Source organism: Anabrus simplex, chromosome 5 (assembly GCF_040414725.1).
Source record: "Anabrus simplex isolate iqAnaSimp1 chromosome 5, ASM4041472v1, whole genome shotgun sequence".
Lineage (NCBI taxonomy): Eukaryota > Metazoa > Arthropoda > Insecta > Orthoptera > Tettigoniidae > Anabrus > Anabrus simplex.
The window spans coordinates 417,360,555-417,387,950 of NC_090269.1; the positions used below are offsets into that span (position 1 = coordinate 417,360,555).

Sequence of the window (27,396 nt, forward strand, 5' to 3'; positions counted from 1 at the left end):
CTACTCCTCGACGCACCTGATACGCCTGTCACAGCCGATTCGTCTGTAGCAACCACACCACCTCCATCTACAACACTGTTCCATCCTTCGTCGTCTAGCTGCACCACCACCACCACCACCACCACCACTTCTGCTCACACCTCCTCCAACATTCCTATAACCACTTCAGTTATGTTCCATCCTTTCCCCCTTATGACGTCTCCTCTCCCCATCTCTCCCACCATTGACCAACTTCGTCCCGAGTGCACCTTACTTCAGCAACCTGCCGAGGTAACTGCCACCGAAGCGCCTGCAGATACGGCCCGTCCACCGTCGTCACCGCCGCCGTCCGACCGCCCTACCACCTACAGTTGCGTCGTTCGCGGTGTGCACCCTACCATATCATCTGAAGACATCGTCCATGAACTCCGTCAAGCAGGATTACCAGTGCGCCGAGCGTTCCGGATCTTCAACGCAGATGGACCCACGTATTTAATGAGACTCCAGCTTCCTACACTTGGCGACGCTCAACGACTTTCCACCATGGTAGACAGCTCTACGGCCGCCACACCGGGTTGAACAATCTCGTTCTCCTCCTCCACCTTTAACCCGTCCTGCCACACCTCGTTGCCGTCTCCGACCTGCCCCTCCTCCTCAACCACCTAGTCCACATATCCGACCTTATCCACACCCACCACGCTACTTTTCGCCACCATCGCCAACCTCTCACCTCCTCAGCCTCCTACTCACTTCTCTTGTTAATTTCTCCTCCTTCTATCACATCCTTGCACTTCACCTTTTCCCTTGCAACCTTGGTTAAATCTTCCCTTCTTTGCATCTCTGTTATACATGTCTTTGTATTTGTAAATCTGCCAATAAAGCGCTGGATAACCTACACGTCCTTATTCTCATCTCCTTTATTCAAAGTGCCTTTTACCCATCTCCCTCTTCTCTCAATTCTTCCCAACCCCGTCTAATCTCCTGGCCAGAGAGAGGGCGTTACCCTTTAGGTGACCCGCCCCACGCCTTCAGGGTGGGGAATGAAAACTTGAATAAAAAAGTGGTGCCGCTACCGGCGTGCTAGCCGGCCAGTGCCTTGGGAAGGTGCGGTATCCAACTGATGAGCCCATGCCGCACTGGGACGAAACACTGGTAATTTTTGACGCTTGAGTTTCCTGAATGGTATTTAGCTGTCTCAATAGGAAGCCATATTTTTGGTAATTAAATATTGTTCATATGAACCTATTAGGAGGCCGATAATTTAATTTCCCTAATAGGGGCAGTTGTCAGACGGACTCTCTCTCTTCGTCTGTTGTATATTTGTAATGGCATATGCTAAATGCATGTAACGTATCGAAAGAGTCAAAAGCCTCAGTCTTTATTTTTAGGAAGTATACACATCCTATAATAAGTAATTACATGATTAACAAACTGCTCTTTATTCCGGGACGTGCATGGACGCTAGGAATCCCCAGTAAAAGGACACTTCTCAGTTCTTCCGTCATACTGCATGCAGATGATCATACATTTCAAGGAAGAACCAAGATATGTGTCCTACTCCTTGCTGTATCCGAAGTGAGGAGTTATAGCATCCCATACTGCGCATATGATGAGTCCTTACACTAAAGGCTGGTCGATTCCTCAACAGATCTACCATCGTCTATCACAGATAGCCTAGGCATCACTGAAAAGGTGTACTAGACGAGGAGAGAGGTAGTTAGTTTCTCTCTCTGCTTCACTCGCCGAATTAGGCGGTGTCATTACATATAGTCACTTATCTCTATACATAGATCGCTGGTAGCTTGGGTAACAGTAAGCCGAATAAAAGATGACTGGCGTTGTAAGATGGCAGCGAGCGCACGGTGCAGTGGACCACGAGAAGCGCACTTGCTTTGTTTATGTTTAGTTCCTTCAGCATACAAACAGATAGAGAGGTCGCTCCCTATGTTTCTACCGGCCAAACGTGGCACCAACATCAAGCTCTGAGCGATCAGCTGATGTAGGCCAAAACAAGGCCGTCTTCCATAAGAAGAGCATTACGGAGGGTTTTTAACTCCAGATTTAAGCGTGCTCCTTATGATTAATTCATTTAAACTATTCAAGATGGTGACAAATGCTATGCCCTTGGAATATCTCCTTTCCTTTTTGTATGCAAAGTGTTAAGTATATCACTATATATGTGTAATATTTGGATGTGTTTACGTATCAGTTAAGCGTTACGGTGGCGTGATTAGGCCTTACGTGGTTAACACTATAATTACTACTTTTCTATACACTAAAACGACGCACTGTGAACTCCACGCTATAAATCACATATTTATACAAGAATTAAGATGAAACACGTCAATGAAAAATCACTAGTTTAGATATTTCACTCGCTGAATTGAAACCACGCGCCGGCCCCGCGGTGTAGGGGTAGCGTGCCTGCCTCTTACCCGGAGGCCCCTGGTTCGATTCCCGGCCAGGTCATATCACTATATATGTGAGGGCTGGTTCGAGGTCCACTCAGCCTACGAGATAATAATTGAGGAGCTATCTGACGGTGAGATGGCGGCCCCGGTCTAGAAAGCCGAGAATAACGGCCGAGAGGATCCATCGTGCTGACCACACAACAGACACCTCGTAATCTGCAGGCCTTCGGGCTGAGCAGCGGTTGCTTGGTAGGCCTTCGGGGCTGTTGCGCCGGGGGGGAATGGAAACCACATGTTACTTCTGCATGTTAGTAAAATATAAACAAACAAGGGAGCCATGCATGTACTACTACGATTAACACAAATACGATAAATAATATATTTAAATTATCAAAGTTTACATGTGTGGTACAACGTTCTCTCCGTCAGTTAAATCAAAATATTTCCTAACATAACGTAATTGTATTGATTACGTAGTAAACAAGTGACTGTCAGCATGCCCAGGTGTACTTCTACGGCAAATATGCCGCGAAATACTTAAATATCCAGTGAAAAACACACAGTAAACTATCATTATGCCATTACAGGAGAAATGGGTGTGGTTCTGGGGTTTTAAATGTCCTGCGGGCTCATATTAAATGGCTTCTACAAGCTTTAAACAAGCCGGAATGACTAAAATAAAAACATTTTCTGAAAGAGGTAAATTGGGCTATTTTTGTATGAATAAAAAGAAAAATCGAGTTTTGGGCTCAAAATACGAAAAATTCAGTCATACCTCCCCTTAAGAATGCACAATTTACAGCAATGTTTCCAGAAACTGTTTTTCACTCGTATTGTGTAACCGATCGCTAATTGCATGTATTCAGCACCTAAGTTAATATTTGTCGGCCGTTATTATGCACTCATTTTTATTGCTATCCCGGAGATTTACCGACTTCGGAATGACGTGTCAGTGTTCCCAATGTCCTTATGCTTTGAGTGAACATGTCCCTATACTTTTTAATTATTCCAATGCTCCATTAATTGCGATTTAAAACTGATTATATTATCATTGCTTCCCCATAAGGAGAGCTCTAGGTTGGGTACACCAACATGGCGGACCGCGCGCTCATACGTTGCTTTATGAAGTTATCTTTATCATGTATATTTTTTTCAGTTTTCCTTTCTTGTTACTTCGCGGCTTCATGTAGGCTTCACTCAGTACCTCCTTCAAAGTTTCTATCAAATGAAATATGTTAAATAAATCGAATTCTATAACAAATGTCTGCTTCAATGAAGGTAACATCCATACAGAAAATCACATAACGCTTGCAAATTTATTCAACGGATGATTCTGATCCAAGGGTTCTCAGTCACTTGCTGCACACTGATTTATGAAAACAAATTATATTGCCGATTCTGGTGTTATATGACATCCATTGGCAAAACGGGAACCAATTCGGACCAACGGTCAAAGACAATCCGAGAATTAATTCGGATACCACTTAACCTGCACGGGTAAAACTCGAAAACATCGCTAAGTTTGGGCAAAAGTGATATTGTGACATCGACAAGGAGGAATGGGAGAAGAAAGAGAGAACGGAAAATGACCACCATTTTTTTACGTCACGCCGACACATACCGGTATGTCTTATGGCGACACTGGGATACGAAACGGCTAGGAGTAGGAAGGAAGCAGCCGTGGCCTTAATTAAGGTACAGCCCCAGCATTTGCCTGGTTTGAAAATGGGAAAACACGGAAAACCATCTTCAGGGCTGCGACAGTGGGATTCGAACATACCATCTCCCAGATGCAAGTGCAAGGTCACAGCTGCGCGGCCCTAACCGCACGGCCAACTCGTCCATCAAATCTCATTCATATAGTTATTCTGGCGGAAAGTTCTCAAACTCTCTCAAATATTTAAGATGAACTGTTTCCATTATGGAGAACGATCAAACCTCCGATTCCTTTCAGTATTTTTCAATACCTGATTATATGTGATGGAGATCGATATACAATTAGGCAAAGGAACACCATGTAATTGCCCCGTGGAGGACCATATCACACGATCTACAGCTTATATCAAATCCACGATCCCTCGATCAATGTTTATGAAGCTTCTTGACAGCCATAACTCTCGACAGCGAGCATTAACAGCAGTAACCGATGCTACTCGATTGTCATTCATTACATTCCCCCCTCCTGACGATCGTCCACCAAAGTTTAGTTCGCTACTATCATGCCACAACTTGGCTCGTCATCTTACCAGTGTCCGGCGTGTGACGCTTGCGCAAGTATCTTTACATAACGATGCATTATACAAGAGGCTGCCAAAGCATGACTTGATAGTTTATGAGGGCCAGACAAAACAAGTAACATTATTCACCTTTCTTCTTTGACAGTACTACCGCAGTGGCGTATCTGCCAATTACACAGAGATCTAATTTACATTCACCACTCGTCTTTGTCTCGGGGTTAGGAACGGAGTCTCTGGTATGAGAGGCAACGAAACGGGTCATGAATGAAACGCAATATGGTGGAGAGGTCGTTACACAGACGTCGACTTCTTCTTCGACAGGTCTTTAAGGGCTTTATGATAATGATGAAAATGATGATGATTATTGTTGTTGTTTAAAGGGGCATAACATGTAGGTCATCGGCCCCACGGGCTTTCTGAACAACGAGATACTACCGATTGGCTAAAAGAGATACGATGGGATCTAAAAAGACTGAAGCTCCCAGATGCATCGTATCTAACAGAGTGGCCTTCCGGCGACAGATCACTTCTGTGGATTTTTCGCTTTTGCAAATTCGACGTCAACCTCGGACAGTTTTATCTGAGGAACAGAGGCAGGCGATCAGCTGACGTATGAAGAAGTTCTGGGAAGAAAAGGAAAAGGAACATTGTGTACCATATTCTAAGGGTCTACAATTAGCCAAATTCTTTAATAATAATAATAATAATAATAATAATAATAATAATAATAATAATGGAAGTGTTGGGAGTTTCGATCATCTGCGTGCCTTGCAAATCCATTTCGCTGTTTCGTTCCCGTAAAAAGTCGCGCATCACCATAATTAACAAGTCACCGTTCTGACTACAATAGACGATGAACTGTATGGAGTAGGCACTCAAATTATGCACCAAATTCTGATGAATTTCACAGTCTTAAAAATATATCGTCGTTGCGCCTGCGAAAACCCCTATGTGATAATATTTTTGTAGAAATACTGAACCGCAGCACGTATATTATGAAGAGCGAGAATTCCTCGACAATTCGCACAATACTGAACCTTTTTGACAGAACATTACCGACCAAAGTTCTAAGCTGAAATACACTGACTGACAGAGCAAATGCAACACCAAGAAGGAGTGGTCAGAACTTTATGCCAATTGCAGGGTAGACTGACGTCACTGAGGTATCGTCATGATGTGAAATGCGCCGCTGTGCTGCGCACGTAGCGAACGATAAATGGGACACGGCGTTGGCGAATGGCCCACTTCGTACCGTGATTTCTCAGCCGACAGTCATTGTAGAACGTGTTGTCGTGTGCCACAGGACACGTGTATAGCTAAGAATGCCAGGCCGCCGTCAACGGAGGCATTTCCAGCAGACAGACGACTTTACGAGGGGTATGGTGATCGGGCTGAGAAGGGCAGGTTGGTCGCTTCGTCAAATCGCAGCCGATACCCATAGGGATGTGTCCACGGTGCAGCGCCTGTGGCGAAGATGGTTGGCGCAGGGACATGTGGCACGTGCGAGGGGTCCAGGCGCAGCCCGAGTGATGTCAGCACGCGAGGATCGGCGCATCCGCCGCCAAGCGGTGGCAGCCCCGCACGCCACGTCAACCGCCATTCTTCAGCATGTGCAAGACACCCTGGCTGTTCCAATATCGACCAGAACAATTTCCCGTCGATTGGTTGAAGGAGGCCTGCACTCCCGGCGTCCGCTCAGAAGACTACCATTGACTCCACAGCATAGACGTGCATGCCTGGCATGGTGCCGGGCTAGAGCGACCTGGATGAGGGAATGGCGGAACGTCGTATTCTCCGATGAGTCACGCTTCTGTTCTGTCAGTGATAGTCACCGCAGACGAGTGTAGCGTCGGCGTGGAGAAAGGTCAAATCCGGCAGTAACTGTGGAGCACCCTACCGCTAGACAACGCGGCATCATGGTTTGGGGCGCTATTGCGTATGATTCCATGTCACCTCTAGTGCGTATTCAAGGCACGTTAAATGCCCACCGCTACGTGCAGCATGTGCTGCGGCCGGTGGCACTCCCGTACCTTCAGGGGCTGCCCAATGCTCTGTTTCAGCAGGATAATGCCCGCCCACACACTGCTCGCATCTCCCAACAGGCTCTACGAGGTGTACAGATGCTTCCGTGGCCAGCGTACTCTCCGGATCTCTCACCAATCGAACACGTGTGGGATCTCATTGGACGCCGTTTGCAAACTCTGCCCTAGCCTCGTACGAACGACCAACTGTGGCAAATGGTTGACAGAGAATGGAGAACCATCCCTCAGGACACCATCCGCACTCTTATTGACTCTGTACCTCGACGTGTTTCTGCGTGCATCGCCGCTCGCGGTGGTCCTACATCCTACTGAGTCGATGCCGTGCGCATTGTGTAACCTGCATATCGGTTTGAAATAAACATCAATTATTCGTCCGTGCCGTCTCTGTTTTTTCCCCAACTTTCATCCCTTTCGAACCACTCCTCCTTGGTGTTGCATTTGCTCTGTCAGTCAGTGTATTTCACATAGTGGATTTTGCAGGTGCAATGAAAAGACTGTACCAAGTCTTCGGTTCTAAGCGGTCTATAATTGGCCAAATATATATACAGTATACCGTATATATATCCACCACGCCCATGTCGTCACAGACAGTCTATAATAATAATAATAATAATAATAATAATAATAATAATAATAATAATAATAATAATAATAATAATGTATTTACGTTCCATTAAATATTTTTAAGATTTCCGAAGACGGCGAGGTGCCGGAAATTTTTCTGGCAGGAGTTCTCTTACGTGCCAGCGCCACTCAGCCGGGGATTGGCTATCAAGGGGCCTCAGTTGAGTCTCATATTACTTCCTCTTGCACCGGGATCGGAACACGACTTTGACAGAAACAAACAAATAAATAAAAATAATATAATCGTATGGCCTCAGCTACCGTGTACAAGTATTTTAATGTATTTTACTCTAGGCCTACTACATGTCAGAGTAAACTGAATCTCTCTAGGGCGTCTATGGCCGAATTTTGATTCATTTTGTCCGGTAAACAACAAATGTGTCACCAGAGATCTTTAACATGCCGACATCGTACGGCATGGAGTGTCGAATGGACTTTCTTCCGCCTCAAAATTCCGACTATTTCTTCGGGGTTTGAATCCGCTATCTAGGAATCCGGAGGCTGACACTCAACCACTGATCCACAGAAGGAGCTGATTTTATTATGCAAAACAGTCAGCTTATCAATTCCTTAAACAAACACTGGGTAGGAATATTAAAAACGCCTTCAGACACATAGGCCTAAAATAGGATATAAAGGGCGATTCTTATGTATCCTGTCATTTACCAAGGCACGGTTCGAGAAAACACTTAACAGGAACTTCGTGGTTATTGGCTGCTAAACCCTCCGCTAACAGGGTGGATTTTATACAACTGCAACGGTAATGTCATCTAGCGGAGATGAATGACAGCCGAAGAGAGAGAGAGAGAGAGAGAGAGAGAGAGAGAGATCATCTCAATTTTTATTGTTGATCAGTTTTATGGACTTAAAGGACATTGTAGGATAGATCATTTATGTTTCCTCCAGCTCGGCGATATTAGGGCATCCGAGGTCAAGGGAGTCTCTCATATTCTCCACCTTACATAACTTCCTTTCCTCTTATTCTACTTCATGATTTCCTCCTCATTTCGACGACTATTTTCATTATCTACCTGATCAGTATGGGCTGATGATCATGTGTTTTTGTACCGTACAAAAACAATCACAACAACTATCACTGCCATTTAACTCGCTACCATTACAAATGAACAATATGTCCACGCCATGCGGTACAAATGTATGACATAAACGATCGGAAATTGGAGTTTCTATAACTTTTATTATGGAACAAACATTTCCGGAGATATTTGGAAATTGTGAAAAACATAATAATCACGAATATCTCCGTTATTTTTTCTTTTTCTTAATCCGTTCATCGCTCAGGGGTTTGTTTTTCCCTCGGACTCAGCGAGAGATCCCACCTCCACCACTTCAAGGGCAGTGTCCTGGAGTGCGAGATATTTAGTCGGGGATACAACTTGGCAGGAGGACCAGTACCTCACCCAGGCGGCTTCACCTGCTACGCTGAACAGGAACCTCGTAGGGGATGGGAAGGGATAGGCAAGGAAGATCGAAGGAAGCGGCCGTGGCCTAACGTTAGGAGGAAAATTGGGAAACAACGGAAAACCACTTCAAGGATGGCTGAGGTAGGAATAGAACCCACCTCTGCTCAGTTGACCTCCCGAAGCTGAGCGGACCCCGTCCCAGTTTTCGTAACACGTTTCAAATTTCGTGGCAGAGCCGGGAATTGAACTTAGGCCTCCAAGGTGGCAGCTAATCACACTAATGAATATTAACGGAGACATTTGACATTTCTTGTTTTGGTCCCCTTAATATTGTTACGCCACTGTTCACTAATGAAACAACTCTCCGGATAATCCTGAACTTAAATATAGATTTCAAGCAATGCTGTCGAGCCGTTTTCCCACGGTGCTCACATAGAGAGAAAATGGACTGAACCACTTTCGAATTCTGTATTCCTCATCCGAGTAAAAATCTTGCAGTGTGCAGACGAAATTGTATTGCCCAAGGCGATTTTGAAACAATTGTTCTCAACTAGATTCGCACAACTGATGGAAACATGATAAGCACGTCTACGATGTACATAAAACTGTTCACGCTTAAGATTAACACACGTCTTATAATGGTACGGTTATAAAAAGGGAGGACGAGGCCAGGCCAGTTCAAAACAAGTACACGATAGCGAGTGCAGACTCCTACTCTGTGGTAGGCAGGCTGGAGGGAGTGCCCAGATACCGCTCTTCTATTGGCTACACGTACAACTCTTCCGGTAGGGTAGGCACTTCCTCGCGCGCGAAAACAGCTCGATACATGAATGAAATGCACAGCTTCCGCTTCTGTCCTGTAGCGGATGTGAGTCAACAGATCCTGATTTATTAGACGGTAAGTGGTTGTACACATACGATCCGTGACTAAAATGTATCAATGAGTAGTTAAGACCACTAATAATAATGTTACCGCCGGGCTGAGTGGCTCAGACGGTTAAGGCGCTGGCCTTCTGACCCCAACTTGGCAGGTCCGATCCTGGCTCAGTCCGGTGGTATTTAAAGGTGCTCAAATACGTCAGCCTCGTGTCGGTAGATTTACTGGCACGTAAAAGAACTCCTACGGGACTAAATTCCGGCACCTCGGCGTCTCCGAAAACCTTAAAAGAGTAGTTAGTGGGACGTAAAACAAATAACATTATTATTAATAATGTTACCGAGCAAGTGGCCGCGCGATTTGAGTTGCATTCGGGAGATTGTGGGTTCGAACACTACTGTCGGCACCCCTGAAGATGGTTTTCCGTGGTTTCCCATTTTTAAACCAGGTAAATGCTTGGACAGTAATTAATTAAGACCACGACCGCTTTCTTCCCACTCCTAGCCCTTTCCCATCTCATCGTCGCCATAAGATCTATCGGTGTCTGTGTGTCTGTGCGACGTAAAGCGAAATTGTAAAATAAGGACGAGAAGAAGAAGAATGGTTTTACGTCCCACCAGCTACTAAAGTTTTCGGAGACGTCCAGGCGTCGGAAGTTTGTCCCGGAGGGATTCTTTCCCAGCACGCGGCTGACGTATTCGAGCACTTTGAAATACCACCCTAGTAAGCCGGGATCAGTCCGGCCCCGTGGTGTAGGGGGCAACGCGTCCGCCTATCACCCGGCGGCCCCGGGTTCGATTCCCGGTTGGGTCCGGGGTTTTTAATAGTAAATGATTAATATTCCTGGCCTGGGGACTGGGTGTTTGTATCGTGCTTGACGTTCCTTTCCTCACATTCAACACTTTACACTTCCGCAATTTCCAAATGGTGCAAGTAGGGAAAAAAGATCTTTCTAGGTCGACGCCCCGAACAAATAGCATTAAAAAAAGTCGGGATCAAACCCTGTCCACTTCGAGCTCAGTCTGACCCAGCTAATCTATATCAATATTATGAAGAGAGAAAATATGTGAGTTTGTTTGTAATCTCTGCTCACTCAACGGATTTCAGCCATTCTTTCAGTATAACGAAGCTTATTTCTTCCATGTTATTGTAGGGAAGGAAACAACATTATTGTTTATTTTACTTCAGCGCTAAATGTTTGCCTAAAAATGGAAGTATACAAAAAAGTTTCATTTCTACCTGACGTTTTGTTTCATTTCTGTACCTACAATATACTTAGAATGAAACAAGAAGGATGAAAAGAAAACTATGCACTCAGCGGGACTTGAACCACTGATACATAGTCGGGTGCTATCCACTTCGTGGACGTTAAGTTGATATATGACACTTAGAATTTGCCAAAGCTGATTTTCTCGAGAATACCTGGATATCTGGCCCAATGGCCTTGGGCATGGCCAACTCGATTATGGTTATGCTTTGGGACATTCATATTGGAAGGGTCATCTTCACGTACTCTAAGTATGAAAAAAAATCCGTGACCTGCTACCGGAAGGTCACCTTGCGAGTCTGCCTTGTACGTCAGTCCCATACAGGGCGAAGCAATAATGTACGGCTAAACTTTCAGCACACATTCCTAGAAGAAAAATGTTACATGGACACGCTTCATTTCCATGTTAGAATTAATTTTCTACAACTCGACATAGTACATTAATCATGGGAAGTACGCAGGAACAGAGCGTACCAGCGTACCACATGAAATGTTCAAAGTGCCCTCCGTTAGCATCAACCCATCGTCGCACAGAATCTCGGATCTGTAAAGCTCATCGTTTCAACTTACTGGGTCAAGATAAGGATTTCCTGAATCATTAACCTCGTCCTACCTCAGCTGTAACAAAACGAAAATAATTTTCAGTGTCAGTAAAGTTATACAAATTTTCCGGCTTCAATGTTTAATTATTGTAAAACTAGCTATAGTACCCGACTCAGGTACTTTTTTGAATGTTTAATTTTAGGATTCTTATTACCTGTTTGAAGTGATGTTTTGTAAATATACTTACCGTGATGTTCACTGATATTTTACGAACTCTTTTGTAGATTTAGAGTTGTTGTTATGTGTTTAATTTTAAGTTTTAGTTTGAGATTATTTAAAGTAGCTGATCACTTCAAATAAATAAATAAAAGTAAGTTATTACTGAATGTGAAAAATCCGTGGTTCAGGCGGCAGCGCGTCCGCCTCTCACCGCTGGGTTCCGTGGTTCAAATCCCGGTCACTTCATGTGAGATTTGTGCTGGACAAAGCGGAGGCGCGACAAGTTTTTCTCGAGTACTCCGGTTTTCCCTGTCATCTTTCATTCCAGCAACACTCTCCAATATCATTTCATTTCATCTGTCAGTCAGTAATCATTGACCCAGAGGAGTGCGACAGGCTTCGGCAGCCGGCATAATTCCTATCCTCGCCGCAAGATGCGGGCTTCATTCATGCCATCCCTGACCCGGTCAATCACTGGGAAACAGGTTGTAGGTTTTCTTTCTTTTATGACTGAATGCATTTACGCGTCGCGCTCTGGCTAGGATATACACGATTCCAACCGTCACTGGGACTGTCACCTAATCAGCCTAGCAACGTCGAAAACGGTGGATTTAACACCAATCTCGGTCACTCTGGACATTTTCACCCTTTCTCAACCCCCATGCCGATGGAGGCTGAACTTGGACCTGAACTGTTACAATCTCAACGACCACGAAAACTATGCAATCGACACTAGTATCAGTCATTTTCGTTTATTTTTGCATTTCACTCTCTCCCCTAAGGGTGTCTTACTCCATAGTACTTTTTTCACCCTTTTACACTCCCCATATCGATGGGGCTTGTACGGGGACTTAATCCGGAGTGTCCTATCCATCTCAGCGACCCCGAAAACTACGGAATCTGCATTAATACGGGTCCTTTTCTATTATTTTTTTTATTTCACTCCATTTCCATCCCATCCCTAAGGATGGTAGGGGTGTCCGCCCCCCAGAGTTTTTCTTTTCAGATAGCAAGTCATCTGTGTACCAAGTTTGGTAGACAGCTATGCTGGAACACACATACATCCATAATCTCGGTCATTTTGGATATTCTTTTTCTTGCCTTCCAAACCCCATTTCGACTGGGACCGAACTTTGACTTAGACGGCATCCAGAGCGTCGCAGTTCATATCAGCGATTCGAAAACTATGGATTCCACACTAACATCGGTTGTTTTCGATTATTTTAATATTTCACCCACTCCCTTACGGGAACTATGGATGGCTTATCCCCAAAGTATTTTTTCCCAGATATTGTGTGTACCGAGTTTGCTTGAGAGCTCTGCTAGAACACCCCCCCCCCCCCCTCCCACAATCACGGTCACTTTGGACAGACATTTTCCTTTTCACATCTTCACATCCCCCATACCGATGGGGGTGAACTTAGACTTAAACGACATCCGAAGTGTCACTATTCATCTCAGCGACCGCACACACTTTGGATTCGACACTATTTTCGATTACTTTTGTATGCTACTTCCCTCCCCAGCCCCTACGGGTGCTAGGGGTATCTTACCCTCACAGTATTTTCCTCCGGATAGTAAGTCATACGTATTCCACGTATCCTCTTGTATTCGTCGCATATCGTTGTTTTTTTAACAAGTTGCTTTACGTCGCGCCGACACAGATAGGTCTTACGGCGACGATAGGAGAGGAAGGGGCTAGGAGTGGGAAGGAACCGGCCGTGGCCTTAATTGAGGTACAGCCCCAGCATTTGTCTGGTGTGAAAATAGGAAACCACGGAAAACCATCTTCAGGGATGCCAACAGTGGGGTTCAAACCCACTATCTCCTGAATAGCGGATACTGGTCCCACTCAAGCAACTGCAGCTATCGAGCTTGGTATTCTAAATTAGTCAAATGAAAGAAGGTTACATAGATTTCATTTACCTGTACTTCATGACAACATTACACTTACTACTGTAACACTGTCTTGAAAAACATAAAATATAGTAACTACTCATTAAATTTGCAACAATAAATGGAATAATTAATAACAGACTAAAATGAACGATCCTCCACCGCATGTATGTCAGCCTACTAGTGATATCCGGGTTTTCCCAACTAATTTAACATTTTAACAAAATTGGTGGCACTGATTATGAAGACAAATTTTATTCTCGCCCGAATGCGCATAAGTGGTAGGAATTATTTGACATGAAACATACCTTGAATCTTACCTTTTGTTTACATGTAACTCTACCAGACTTTTTATTTTCTACAACACTTTTGTATTTTGTTACATATTCAATTAATTTTACATTTTCTTCATATGTGTAGATTTCAGTCCCAATTCTTTTCTTGGCTGGAACTTCCACATTATAGATTAATAACAGACTAATATCGGACTCTTGTAATATAACTTTTAAAGAAATAGCACTAAACAAACTAAACATCCGGGAACAGGTATACCACCGCATTAAATTTCACGTAATTGTCAGTAACCTTATTGCCAAAGCAATACAAATTTTACCATAACTTCCGTATAACAGTGCTCGAATCTGCCAAAGAAGCTGAGTACAAGAGTAAATCTACTGCATAAACTAGCGAGCAGCAACTGGGGTGCAGATGCACTCTTCGCACTGCTTCACTTTCTCTAGCATACTCGGCTGGTGAATACTGCGCTCCTGTTTGGGAAAACAGCGTACATTCGAGCAAGATTGATGTACAGCTCAATGAAATCATGAGAGTTGTTACTGGTACAGTGAGGTCCACTCCTACTCAGTGGCTGCCTGTTTTAGCAAACATTGCTCCTCCAGATCTGAGGAGAAAAGCAGCGAAAGTAGTTGCTCAAGAAGACCTTTACACACAGGAATTCACTTTTGTTTAATGCCTTACGAGATCCACCTGTGATGAGGTTAAAATCCAGGAATCCACTCTGGACTGATCTACACTCCTATGTCCGACTCGTACGCTGAACGGTCAGCGTACTGGCCTTCGGTTCAGAGTGTCCCGGGTTCGATTCCTTAATTGGTTAATTCCTTCGGCACGGGGGCTGGGTGTATGTGTTGTCTTCATCATCATTTCATCCTCATCACGACGCGCAGGTCACCTACGGGAGTCAAATAGAAAGACCTTCACCTGGCGAGCCGAACCCGTCCTGGGATATCCCGGCACTAAAAGCCATACGACATTTCATTTCATACACTCCTATGAAAAATTCAGTGTAAAAGCAGAATGGAGACAGCGATGGGAATAATGTCCACCCATCAACGCCTTTCTGATTAAAGACCCAACGAAGAAAGTGCCAGGTTTCGATCTTCCTCGACATGAGTGGTCAAAACTCAACCGTTTCAGAACAGGCCACGGCAGGTGCCGATATATTATGAAAAAGTGGGGATATTGTGAAAGTGCTGCGTGTGAGTGTGATGCTGAGAAGCAGACATTGCTTCATGTTGTTGAGAACTGTTCACTGTCAGCATTTAAGGACGGTTTACGGACTCTGCATGAATTGACACCAAGTGCAGTGGACTGGTCGTCGAAGCTGGATATTCTAGTTTAATTACCTCTATATTTTAATTTGTATGTTAATTGTATATTTTTACACATTATGCTTGTAAATGCCATACGATAATAATAATAATAATAATAATAATAATAATAATAATAATAATAATAATCCGCTGATAATACACAAGTAAAGATTTATCTTACATATAGCAAAACTGCAGTCTACGTACAGTCGAACCTCGATATCTCGAACCTCTAATACTCGAATTTTCAGTACCTCGAGGTAACTTAAATTTCCCGGCCGTTTTTCCTATTCTTCGTATGTATTTATTTCTCTATTACTCGAATTCGGTTACACGAATTTCTCTATTTCTTGAAGCAAACATTTCCTCCCTCGAAGCAAAAAATACTCTGTAACTCGAATTTTGTGCAACAGTAACTGTGCAATACGGCATTTGTGGTTTGTGAGGAACAGTTAACAAGTAAAGAAAGGGTTAAAGTGATGCCGGGAATTAATATGACGGGAACCGAAAAACTAAAACTTCCAGTGACTGGAAAATCGGCGAAGCCTCGCTGTTTGTCGGGTGTGAATTCATTGCCAGTCACGTACGAAAGCAACCCCCGAAGCTGCGGATGACAAGCTCCATTTACGAATCTCGGTTGCGTGGTATTGACGAGAAGTTTCAACGTGAAGAAAGGAAAGGTTAACAAACACAAGAGACTAAAGGATTTTTTTTCCAAACGTGTTTACGGACGTATGTTTCTTGTTTCTCTACTGTATATACTGTATCCTGTCTTCTAAAAATGTACTGTAATAAGGGTCATAATAAAAGTGATGCCGTAAAATAGAGTTTGTTTGTATATTTTTAAGTGCTGTTAAAATAATGTATTCAGTATAAGTCCGTAGATACATATAGTTCAATTATGTGCTATCGTGGTGCTATACATGCTCATACACGATATTCTCTATATCTCGAAATTTAGATAACTCGAAATAAACTCAAATACAGTAGAGACAATACGCGACACTCAGCGAGATATCGAGGGGCAGCTATTAGAGCTCTCTCTAGCGGGTAGACCTGAGAACAATTGATTCTGTCATAAGAGCACGTGTATTTGTGTGTGAAGTTTTTGGTGATTTTATGCGTTTTCAGTGAGTAGACATAATTAAATAGTAGCGTGTGTCATTCCTTGATATCTCCTCTCAACATGAGGGGAAAAATATGTGCCGGTTTGGCTGCAGTAACTATGAAGTAGAGAAGAATGCGCGGTCTTTCTTTCGCTTCTCTCGTGACAAGAAAATGTAAGTAATATTGTGTTTGCATATATATTCTTCCAGTGACAAAGATATTTTTATAGTACTTCGTAATCTTCTGACCTGCTCGACCCATACTTTAACTGGCTTAAGATATAATACGAATATTTTATTGTATAGTGCAGCAGTTAACCCTCAATACCGAGGTGTTGCTGTAGGTGTGATCTGTGGGTTTTGAAATGTCACAGAAGTGATTTGGATAAGGTGTACAAGAAAGGAGGGATGTTACGCTTATATAAGAATTATAAGATCTGTTCAGATCATTTCCAGGCCAGCGACTTTAGAAATCCTCAACTATACAGCCAAGGGTATGTTACATTTTTACTCTAATTGTACGTAAATATTCCTCAAAGCATCACTATCCACAACATCTTCATACTTTTTTTTTCTTTTAACCCCCTTCTCAGATTAAAGCCGGGATTTTATAGATTTTCTTTCTGTTAGTAGGCTTCATGTTAAGAGGAAAATTGTCCAGCTTTTATATGTTAATTCACTGCATCATGTGTGTAAGGAATGTGCCGATATTTTTATTGACAAGTGTCTTAATGTGATGATATACTGTTTTTTAAATGAGAAAAAAGACAAATCTAACCGTAAAAGTTCAGGCAGGAATGCTAAAGCAAAAGAAAAGTAATTCATAAATGAAAGATCAAGCCATTTCACAGCAGTCCATTTCACATCTTGTTTATATGTCTAATTTCAGTCTTTAAATAATAACCTTTTTGTAAATGTCTTCCCACCAGTATTAATTTTAATTGAGCATATGTATGGAAGGTTAATTCATTTTACCTGACGAGAAGCAATATGCTCGGCAACACTTCTAAACGTACCTAACTTTATAAAAATGAGAAGGGGAACTTCGTGTAGTCTAGTATATGTTTGGCTGGTCTAGGGGAGGGAAGATACAGCCCCCAGCATTTGCCTGGTGTGAAAATTAGATGAAGTATGATCTGGGACTGAGCTAGTGTTTTTCGGATATGGGACTGAGTGAAGGAATACCACTCCATATTTAGGGCTTTATACGTTTTTTTAAAGCTTTACGCCGCACCAACATGGCTAGGTCGTATGGCGACGCCGGGCTGAGTGGCTCAGGTGGTTGAGGTGCTGGCCTTCTGACCCAAACTTGGCAGGTTCGATCCTCGCTCAGTCCGGTGCAATCTGAAGGTGCTCAAATAGCCTCGTGTCAGGAGATTTACCGGTACGTAAAAGAACTCTTGCGGGACAAAATTCCGGCACCTCGGCGTCTCCGAAAACTGTAAAAGCAAAATATGTTGTGGCGACGATGGGATACGAAAGGGCTAGGAGTGGGAAGAAAGCGACCGTGGCCTTAATTAAGGTACAGTCCCAGCATTTGCCTGGTGTAAAAATGAAAAACCACGAAATACCATTCTCAGGGCAGCCGACAGCGGGGTTTGAACCCACTTTCTCTCGAGAGAATGCAAGTTGATAGCTACGTGACCCAAATCGCGCAGCCATTTGGTCGGTGTATTGTATTTCCTTAGGTTTTTACAGTAAATATGAACTGTGCGCCAATTTAAAACTAAATTTAGTTCTAGAAAAAATCTTACTCATACATCTTTTTCAATACACCAAATAATGGAGAAATAAAATCACGGACTGAAACAGTGTCGAAGATGTTGGTTTCTCTCACGGGCAGAGCAGCCGACTGGAGTTGTCTCGAAGTGATTATTATAGTATTTGGCAATACGCCCGACAGTGGCGACCCCATACCGCTTAGTTATTAATAAAATACAATTTTGCACTGTAACTAAGTAATATCAAACAGTCACCCGCAGCCGTAAGTCATCATAACTTATCTACGGTCGTATGCTGTTAACGGGTGGGCATTCATATTGTTCATCGAGTCCTGACTTTAAATCCGGATTGTGGCAGCTTTGTTCTAGATTTTCAGTCACACTGACCAAATATTTCCCTGAAAACCTACTGTCAACACATCAATACTTGTTATATAAGATGTTATTCTAGGGTAAATTTGCCTATCTGAAACAACAGCGAAATTCTACTCTAAAAACACACACAGAAACTCCCCACTGAACTCTTCCACAACAATTCAATAGCGTATTAATAGATTTCCAAGTCTAACCATGGATGCAAATTCTGACAATAGATACAAACACTCGCAGCAAAGCGAGAACAGAAACGAAATATGTTTATTGTGTCGTATGGGGATTTCGTTTCTTGTAGTTAAATGATAAAATCCTCTTTTGTTACAGGAGATATTTATTATTTTGAAAGGACATGATTCCAAGATGAACGGTACGTTGGTACATTCCTAAAACTTACCCACCTTTAAAAAATACATAAACATATGATAAATATATTACATTTATAAATATGAATATTGCACGGCAACATTTACAACGTTTACGCTACAGAACAGGTAACTCAGCACATGAAAACTGGGAGGGGGGGGGATATCCATACATTATCATCATCATCTGTTTCATTAGCGTTTCATCCAACACGTATACAAAAAAGCAGACGATAAGAACGATATTCCGAAAGTCTACAGCAATATTCATTTTTTTTTTTTTTTTTTTTTTTTTCACCTTTGCATCTTCTAACTCGCCTGTATTGCAGAGACAATAACAACCTGCATTTCTACATGGACGAAACAAGTATCCAGACATTATACTATCCATGTAATATTTTTTATGACAACTCTAACCTCTCTGGAGGAACGACGGTGCGGGTCACCGAGTCTGGAGTGAAGTTGGCGTTCTGATATTCATTCTCAAGGCATTCTGTGCGTATCAAGGCCAGAGTTCGTGGCTAGTCAGTCGATTTCCAAAACCTTATCGTCGTTCACAGAGCACTTACTTTTCTTTTTTTACAATTGGCTTTACGTCGCCCCGACTTATGGCGACGATGGGACAGGAAAGGTCTAGGAGTGGAAAGGAAGCGGCCGTGGCCTTAAGGTACTTGGTGTGAAAGTGGGAAACCACGGAAAACCATATTCAGGGCTGCCGACAATAGGGTTCTTATTCAGTATAGGCCTACGTCATCAACAGTCAAACTGAGGCAGGATCGAATCTGCCAACTTAGGCTCAGAAAGCCAGCGCCTTAACCGTCTGAGGCACTCAGCCCCGGTTACAATTTAGGTGATTTCGCTTCCGTTTCTATAAATAAACTGAGTCTACACTCTGTTTACTTGACTAAATATCACGAATGGTGATGGCACAAGCCAAAGATTGCAGGTTGAAATCGTATCTCAAGCAGATGGTATTTTAAGGATGGTTGAAATGTCAATAAATTTACAGCTGAGTACAACACTGATGTGGTGCAAATCACTACCAATTCTAGTAAAACGGTTATCTGAGCGTTTTTCTTAAGGAGCATAATTTATTCATTGTTCCAGTGTGGAACTACCACGCTTCTATAATCGGAAGACGGATAAAAGGACATGGGATGACGATGAAGTTCAGAAAGCATTACAGAAAATACGAGACAATGAGTTTTCAACTTGCCCAGCAGCTCTGAAATACGGTATTCCACACGCAACACTTCTTTCTAGAATAGGGTAAGGTTATCAATAAAGCTATATTTAACGCGAAAACAGAGAGAAGAATTAAAGTTGCATGTAATACACCTAGAATTAGAGACAATAATCATACTAATTTCCGTTTTCAATCATGTTATTATTTAAACTTCATAGTGAAGTTTGCTGCTATAATTTTCCCAGTTTACTTGTAACAACGCAGACAAACATGATATAATTGATGGTTGTGATTTTGAGTCACTTGCCCAATCTCGGGGCAAGCGCGTCGATATGTAGGAAATTAAGTTGTGTGAATATTTCGTTCGTAAGCATAAAACTCATCTATATATTGGTAAACTAAGTAATGTTTGTGCTATCCTAAAAATAAACAATTAGCTTTTAAAAATATAATTAAAATCACAGTTCTTTGTTTCTTAACAGGACTCACTTGCCCCATCTTCCCCTACTGTATTTCGTTTAACGATATGTAGACAACTTTTACTTCAGTAAAATATTACTGAAATCAGAAATTCCTATTTTTGCACTCAGCTAATTGAGTGCAAAATACATGGAATGCAAGAAAGCCATTTCCAGCACTGATTCCTGGAAACCTTAAAAAATATTTTAACATGTAGCCTATATAGCTGCAACTAAAGCACTTTCTAGAATCCTGAATTAAGGATTCGGAAATGGTTCAACAAGAAGTTGTACTATCTGCTTTATCAAAGGACTACAACTAACAAGACAGAAATTATCTTACTTAGTATCTGGATCATTATCGTCAAAAACACACACCTTCTGTTGTTATCTGATGTTCCATCTGTTATGCTGACAATATTGGCTTTCCTTGAAGAGTAATATTATATTTTTCTCGCAGAGATTCTTCTCAACAAGGCATGTAATCTTTCCTTATCGATGAAGCCTGGGAAGATCTCCTGAGAAAGGAGAAATCCATTGATATTTATTACAGTATTTACATGATATGAATCATTTTTAAATCTGTGAATACTCATTATTCAACACTAACAAAGCAATCCATTCCAATGACATAAAACAAGAAGTATAAAGAAGAGAACTTAAAGCTAGACTAAAAATTTAATTGTACAATATTTCAGAGGAGTCCAATTCACAAATCTAGAAAGTGCTGTTGAAGTACAATATCACTACAATAAACCATATCAAAAAGTCCCCCCTTTAAAACATGTGGTTCATCTGGGCTAACGACGTTAAACTGCTATAGTCAATAACATCAATTCGAAATCTTTTACGTGGCAAATCATCAGAAGTCAGAAGGCACGGGATGTTTAGTTTTACGTAGAATACTATCCACTGGGACGTGACATTCGATTTCAAAAATCATGTTTGCAATGACTGCGATTCGAAGGACGGTTACCTAGGAAAAAGTTTTCAATCAGGACAACTATTATTCTTATTTCAGTTTTGCTATTGATTTTTGTTTTATTCGTACAGTTTTATTATGCAACTTCATAAATGTTCTTTTTTAAAATCTGATTTTGTAACCGAATGGTTTTGTTCATAGAACCAAATATTACGTATGCTGATTCTTCCACTGACAGTTCAAATGTAAGAAAGGAAAAATGTGTGTAACTTCGCCAGGATAAATCTATGAACCAATCGAATTTATGCATTCATGCCGATATTCCTAAGGCAAACTCTTAGATAAACAGTACGATAGCAAGGGCTATTAGCTTCCGAATGGGCCCATATACTACAATTATCCAGCAGTACCACGGATTTTTTCCACCGTATACTGCTGTCGGTTCGCAGACTGCAGTGAGCCATTTTCCATAGTTCATAATCCATATCTTGTGTTTAGGCTATTATCACGAGAGAATTCAAGGTTTCTTACCACCGAACAACTAGCTACGCGGTTTGCGCCACGTAGCTATGTACTTGCATTCGGGAGATAATTGGTTCAAACCACAATTTATTGTCATTAAACAACGTACATTGTAATAGACAAAAGCACAACAATCCATACAAAATATGTTCTTAAAAATCATGACTATACATATACTATTTAACATCCTTCATTCCCGTGGAATATTTAATGTGCCGTTTCACAATTCTTTATAAGAGCTAGAGCAACAAAGATGGAGTCTCTGCGGTCAAAATCTCAAATAAAATACATTTAACGTCAGTACGGGCCAAATTATAAGTCTTTTCGTCAGTCGGTTACAGTAATAGCCGCGTTTAGAAGGCGCAGAAAAAAATGACAGATGGACATTATTTGAAACCATTATTCAAGAAAAAAGATGCTCATCTTTTACTATCTAATCTGACTTCGGTGTATTAACAGGACGAAAAACTCATTTTAAAGGAATTATTCAGCGGAGCGATATATTGGAGATTTGGAAACGAAGATTAGTTCCCGACTACACTCTATTTGGCAGAGATCAAGATTTAAACGCCGCGGGAGATTTAATACGAGAAACAATAAGAGATAAGATATACTACTGTGGAACTACGTCACGCAGTGACGCAAGCCCTTGATGAAATTTGCCCGACACCGGTTAACATTGAAAGACACTTACGGACCAGTAAATTAAATGCATTTAGGCTGATAAAAGACGGCGGAAAGAAATTTATTTTCGAATCAGAATATACTGAATATAAGTCTTAGACAATTCTGGACTATTTAGTGATCTAACTGTTTTCCAGTAAAAACCTGTACAATCTGAACAACGCAAGAGCTATAGTACTTGAAAAATGTCAGCAATGAGTCAAACATTCTATCATTGTTCTGTTCCATACGCACGAGTTTTCATCATGGGTCTGTAAGGAAGCAAGGCGATGCTGCTTGGATCCTGACGAGGCGAGACGATGTTGCCTATCCCGGATGACCAGTGAGCGATGATGAGAAGCCACGATGTACCCAACCACTTGTAGAGGAACCAGATGACCAGTTCATAGTCTCAGATGACCGGAGAGGAGGAAACGCCGAGACCATCTTGAGCAAAGTTAAGTCCAATATCCAAGTCGTTTTCGTAAGTAAGAAGATATTGTTTTCTTTATTTTGCTTTGTAATATTTATTGGTGCGAACACAGTGCGTAAACAAACATCTAGCTAAATTGATTGGAAATAGGTATTCATCCGTACGAAACGTCAATTCCATTTGTAGGCGTGGTCACCAAGTGATGTTCGTTCGTAATGTTTTCCAGAGATATGCGTGAAGAGATCGCTAAGATTATTATTATTATTATTATTATCAGTGATGTGTAAGAATGAAGTAGGCATTTATATCTGCGTGTTATAAACTTAAGCAACGTCAAATTGTACGAGATCAGGTATAGGATTTGTGTTATGAAGGAATGGCAGTAGACTATTCCAAGTTACGTTAAATTTGGTACTATGACTGTAGTAAATAAAGTAGGCATTTTAGTAATGTCGCGGCACGTTCATGTGCAAGCCAAGGTAATGAGCTACGTGATGAAGTGATAGTGTGGTTATATGAAATAAGTGTAATAAATAACGCGTCATGGATATGATATAGAGTCGTTGATGATGTATAATGGTACTAGTTATTGTTTCTTCGAGAGAGAGTCATAGTTGCATGAAATAAGGTCTCGTGACTTCAAATGTTATAATGGAGAAGATCACAGATTTCTCGCCAATTCCACGCAATGATTTTAAGCCTACGCATTTTATCTAGCTCAGGACATGATCTCAGGACGTCGAGTGCAACGTTTCTTTTATCCATATTAAGTTACTTGGAGAAGCAAATGTTTACTCTGGATAGTTTGGAGCCTTCACTGATTCGCTTAGGAAGATCTCGAGAACTCACTGAATAATTACACTTCGGGATGAATTTCAATCTATAGGCCGATCGCTGGTGACCTAGGGTTTCGAAGGAGAATCATTTTCTTTTAGCTGGAGATATTGTCATCCTATTAAGTAGATTTTCATTGGTAGCATGTGTTATTATAACCCTGTATGACCAGTGTGATGACGTTTCTTACTACTTCGTACGCACGTAGTCTATGTCAATAAGATAAGGTCATATTACCTTACATTCATGAATTGAATCTTGCGAAGATGTTACTTATTGGATGATTACGACTTACAATGGACGTAGCTTAGCTCATGATGTGTAACACAAGGAAATATGAGTGTCTAAAAAAGCAACTAAATAGGCAGAGAGCAATATTTAAGACGTAAAACGTATATGTGTGTACTTGTCAGAATAACGCAAGAAGAGTTTAGAATACCCTCATTGATAGTCTTAAAGCTACGGACAGTCAATCAGTCAGTTGAATTTTAAGTACTGTGATAGTTTTTTTTTTGAATAAATATCAAGTATTAGTTAACATAATCTGATGCGATGTCCAAGGACGGTTGACTTAAACAAATAGAACTCCATTTCTTGACTGAAGAATGGCTCAGAAAGTCCACATGTGTTTCTTTATTTCTCAAAATAATACAACTAGAAGGACTATAAATAATAGTTGATAAGAGTTTTCTTTTCTTTTCTGTGGATGCATCCTACATTTTCAATGTAAATAATTTTCATGTTTTATTTTCTTGCCATGAAGGCACTTGTAAATACTAGTAGCTGTATCCAATTCAATTTATTTATTCATCACCCAACTCGCTAGGTGAATTGAAAGAGAAGGATAGGGCAGTTTATTTTTTAAGAATCTTCCCACATGTGTCATGTCATTTGCAATATTAATTGATGATTTCGGAGAAGAATGAGTACTAAGAAAGGAAGCTATTTAAGCCGAGAAGACATTCAATCACTTAGGGTGAAGTGAAAAGACGTGATTTTTCCAATGTTATCGACGGATATGGATTACTAGGTCGACGATGAGTCAGTCAATACTAAGGCTACTTCATTAGTAAAATTTTGAACTAATTGCTTGAATATCTGATTTAATATTTAAATAAATTTTGAATTGTGAAACCTAAAAACTCTTTCTCTGTGTTCTTAGCATAAGGTTTAGTTGTAAGATTGTAGTAGTAACGATCGACGACGATTTTCTTAAGAATTAATGAGAATGGTACCTAGCTAAATACGAGTAAGAGACGTCTTTCTGCGTTAGTTAGGGAATTCCGTTGTTTGACCTGGTCGTTTTTCCGTTGCGGAACTCACACCCGTAGAACTCAGTCACCCGATTTATTGAAGATAGAGCTAGTCTGGATCTCTTGTGTCCTTGCCTGGACGCGGGAACGGCGCAATACTGTAGTAACGATTTTATGCTGTGCTACAATCCACATATGTATATATTTACACACATATTTACACATCTTTACTAACTGATAAAAAGGTGCACCAGTTTTTCTTCAAATTCCTGTATACTGTAAATGCCGTGTCCCATCAGCCAGCTTTTTAGTCTTTTGAAAGGATTTCACAGACGTATATCTTAATTCCAATGGGAACTTGTTAAAGAGTATCATTCCTGTGTAGTTATGATATTTTTGCATTTTCTTTAATCTGACATGACGAGTGTCTCTAATTTCTTCTTCTTGTAGTAGGTTAGTGTACCTCCTTCCTTAATGGGTAATTAATCAGGTTTTCAATAATGGCCATCATGCATTGGTAAACATATAATGAGGGAAGAGTCATTATTCTCAGTTCTTGGAAAATGGCCCTACATGATCGCTTGTCTGAAATTCCCTGTATGCACCTGATTGCTTTCTTTTGCCATATAAAGACACCCTGACCCTCCGTGGAATTCCCCCGTCCCCATTATTGTTGTTCCATACTATAATAATAATAATAATAATAATAATAATAATAATAATAATAATAATAATAATAATAATAATAATAATAATAATAATTGTACCGGGCGGTACACCTCCACGCCGCTAATTCAAATTTTGCGCCTGTTGAAACTCCTCTGCTGGAGGAAGTCTGAACTGTATCTACTGTATTAATTTTCAAGTTTCTCAGAAGATATCACTACTTGGAAATTTTGAAGTTTCTGAACTGGGTCGTTTTCGACGTATTTTTGTTTTACCTGTAGTAAGAAGTGTGAACTTTCACTTCTAGAGGACACTACTGAAGAACTACAATAGTGCACCCTAGTGCGAAGTGAAAGAACTGTTTTTTGGAGAAATTTTTAGTTCAAAAGTTTGTTTCTTGTTAAATTTCTTTCGGTTATTGTTTAAGTTGGCTGTATAACCCTTTCTTTCCCCTTGTTTTGAATTTAGCCAATCCCGAATTTCTTTAATTTATAACCAATCAGGTGTATCTTCCCCAGAGGGGATATATTGCTTAACCCTAGCCAATAAAGTTTTTGTGGGAGGGTGTTCTCATTCCTCAAACGCCTCGAACTTTCCGCGAGAGTATATAAACTGCTGATTTTCGGGTCTCTGGGCCACTTCAGTACCAACTTTCAAAGTGTAAAGTACGTAGCAGGGGGCGGGAAGCGCCTCTTTCTTCGGGCAGCAGTTCAACAACAAGGTAATGGCCGTTTAAGAACTTCTTTTCTTGCTAGCTCAGCAGTTTGACTCTCGGGGCGGGTCCGAAACCTTTCACCATGTAACTTTCCTCTAAAATGTAAAGACACTTAGTTTCAATTCTATCTTTTTAAACTAAAAATTTGGGATAGAAAGTGCTTAACCCTCTTGAACTCCCACGCATATTGTTTTGAGGTGAACTTGTTTTTCACAACCGATTCTTCCTTAATGTAATGTAATTTGTTTCCTTCTAAAGTCACCTCTTTAGTATGGGATTAGCCCTTGCATTAGCGGCCTAGAGCCAGTTTAGGTTTTAAACAAATGTATTAGGAGTGCTGATTGCCTCCTCTCAAATTGGTATTTTTGAGGCCATGTAATTAACCTTTTCTCTCTTAATAGGCCTCAGTAGGTTGGGTATTTTACCCCTGTTTTCGTGTCCGTGGAGGACAACTTGAAAGTGGAGTTTGGTGTGGCCTTTGATAGGCTTAAGGTTTGAGAGCGAGTGGCTCTTTCTTGAAAATTGAGGGTTGTATGCCTCGTGGAGGCTTTACTGTGTAATTTTGGAGCAAGTGCTCCTGGGCATGAATGGGGTTTTCTGCCCCTTTGTGAAAACTTATTTTGGAGTAAAGTTGGGCTAATTGCCCAAGAATTGTGAGTTCGGGGCTCGAAGCCCAAATCCTGTAAATACTGTAATTGCACTTTTGTTGCCTTGCTACTCTGTACCTGCCATGCTTGTTATTTCTTAATTTTGAAAAGAAAATATAACCTTGTTAAATTTTATCTTAACTTTAATTTCGTATTTTGAGGCCCGTTCACCCCCGCACCTTCTTTCACCTCTGAAAGTCCACGAAACTCCGTAAAAATAATAATAATAATAATGTTATTTGCTTTACGTCCCTCTAACTACTTTTTCGGTCTTCGGAGACGCCGGGGTGCCGGAATTTAGTCCCGCAGGAGTGCCAGTAAATCTACCGACACGAGGCTAACGTATTTGAGCACCTTCAAATACCACCGAACTGAGCCAGGATCGAACCTGCCAAGTTGGG

At 41.4% G+C, this 27,396-nt stretch overlaps 1 protein-coding gene across 1 annotated transcript in view; it reads right to left on the reverse strand.

Annotated features, from left to right (window-relative positions):
- The window catches only part of LOC136874184 (homeobox protein TGIF2), a 583,995-nt gene that overhangs the window by 228,632 nt on the left and 327,967 nt on the right, over window positions 1-27,396 (reverse strand). Inside the window, exon 2 of the mRNA XM_067147779.2 lies at window positions 20,719-20,858. Coding sequence (XP_067003880.1) covers window positions 20,719-20,743 — 25 coding nt within the window. The 5' untranslated portion in view covers window positions 20,744-20,858. The remainder of the gene's footprint in view (window positions 1-20,718; window positions 20,859-27,396) is intronic.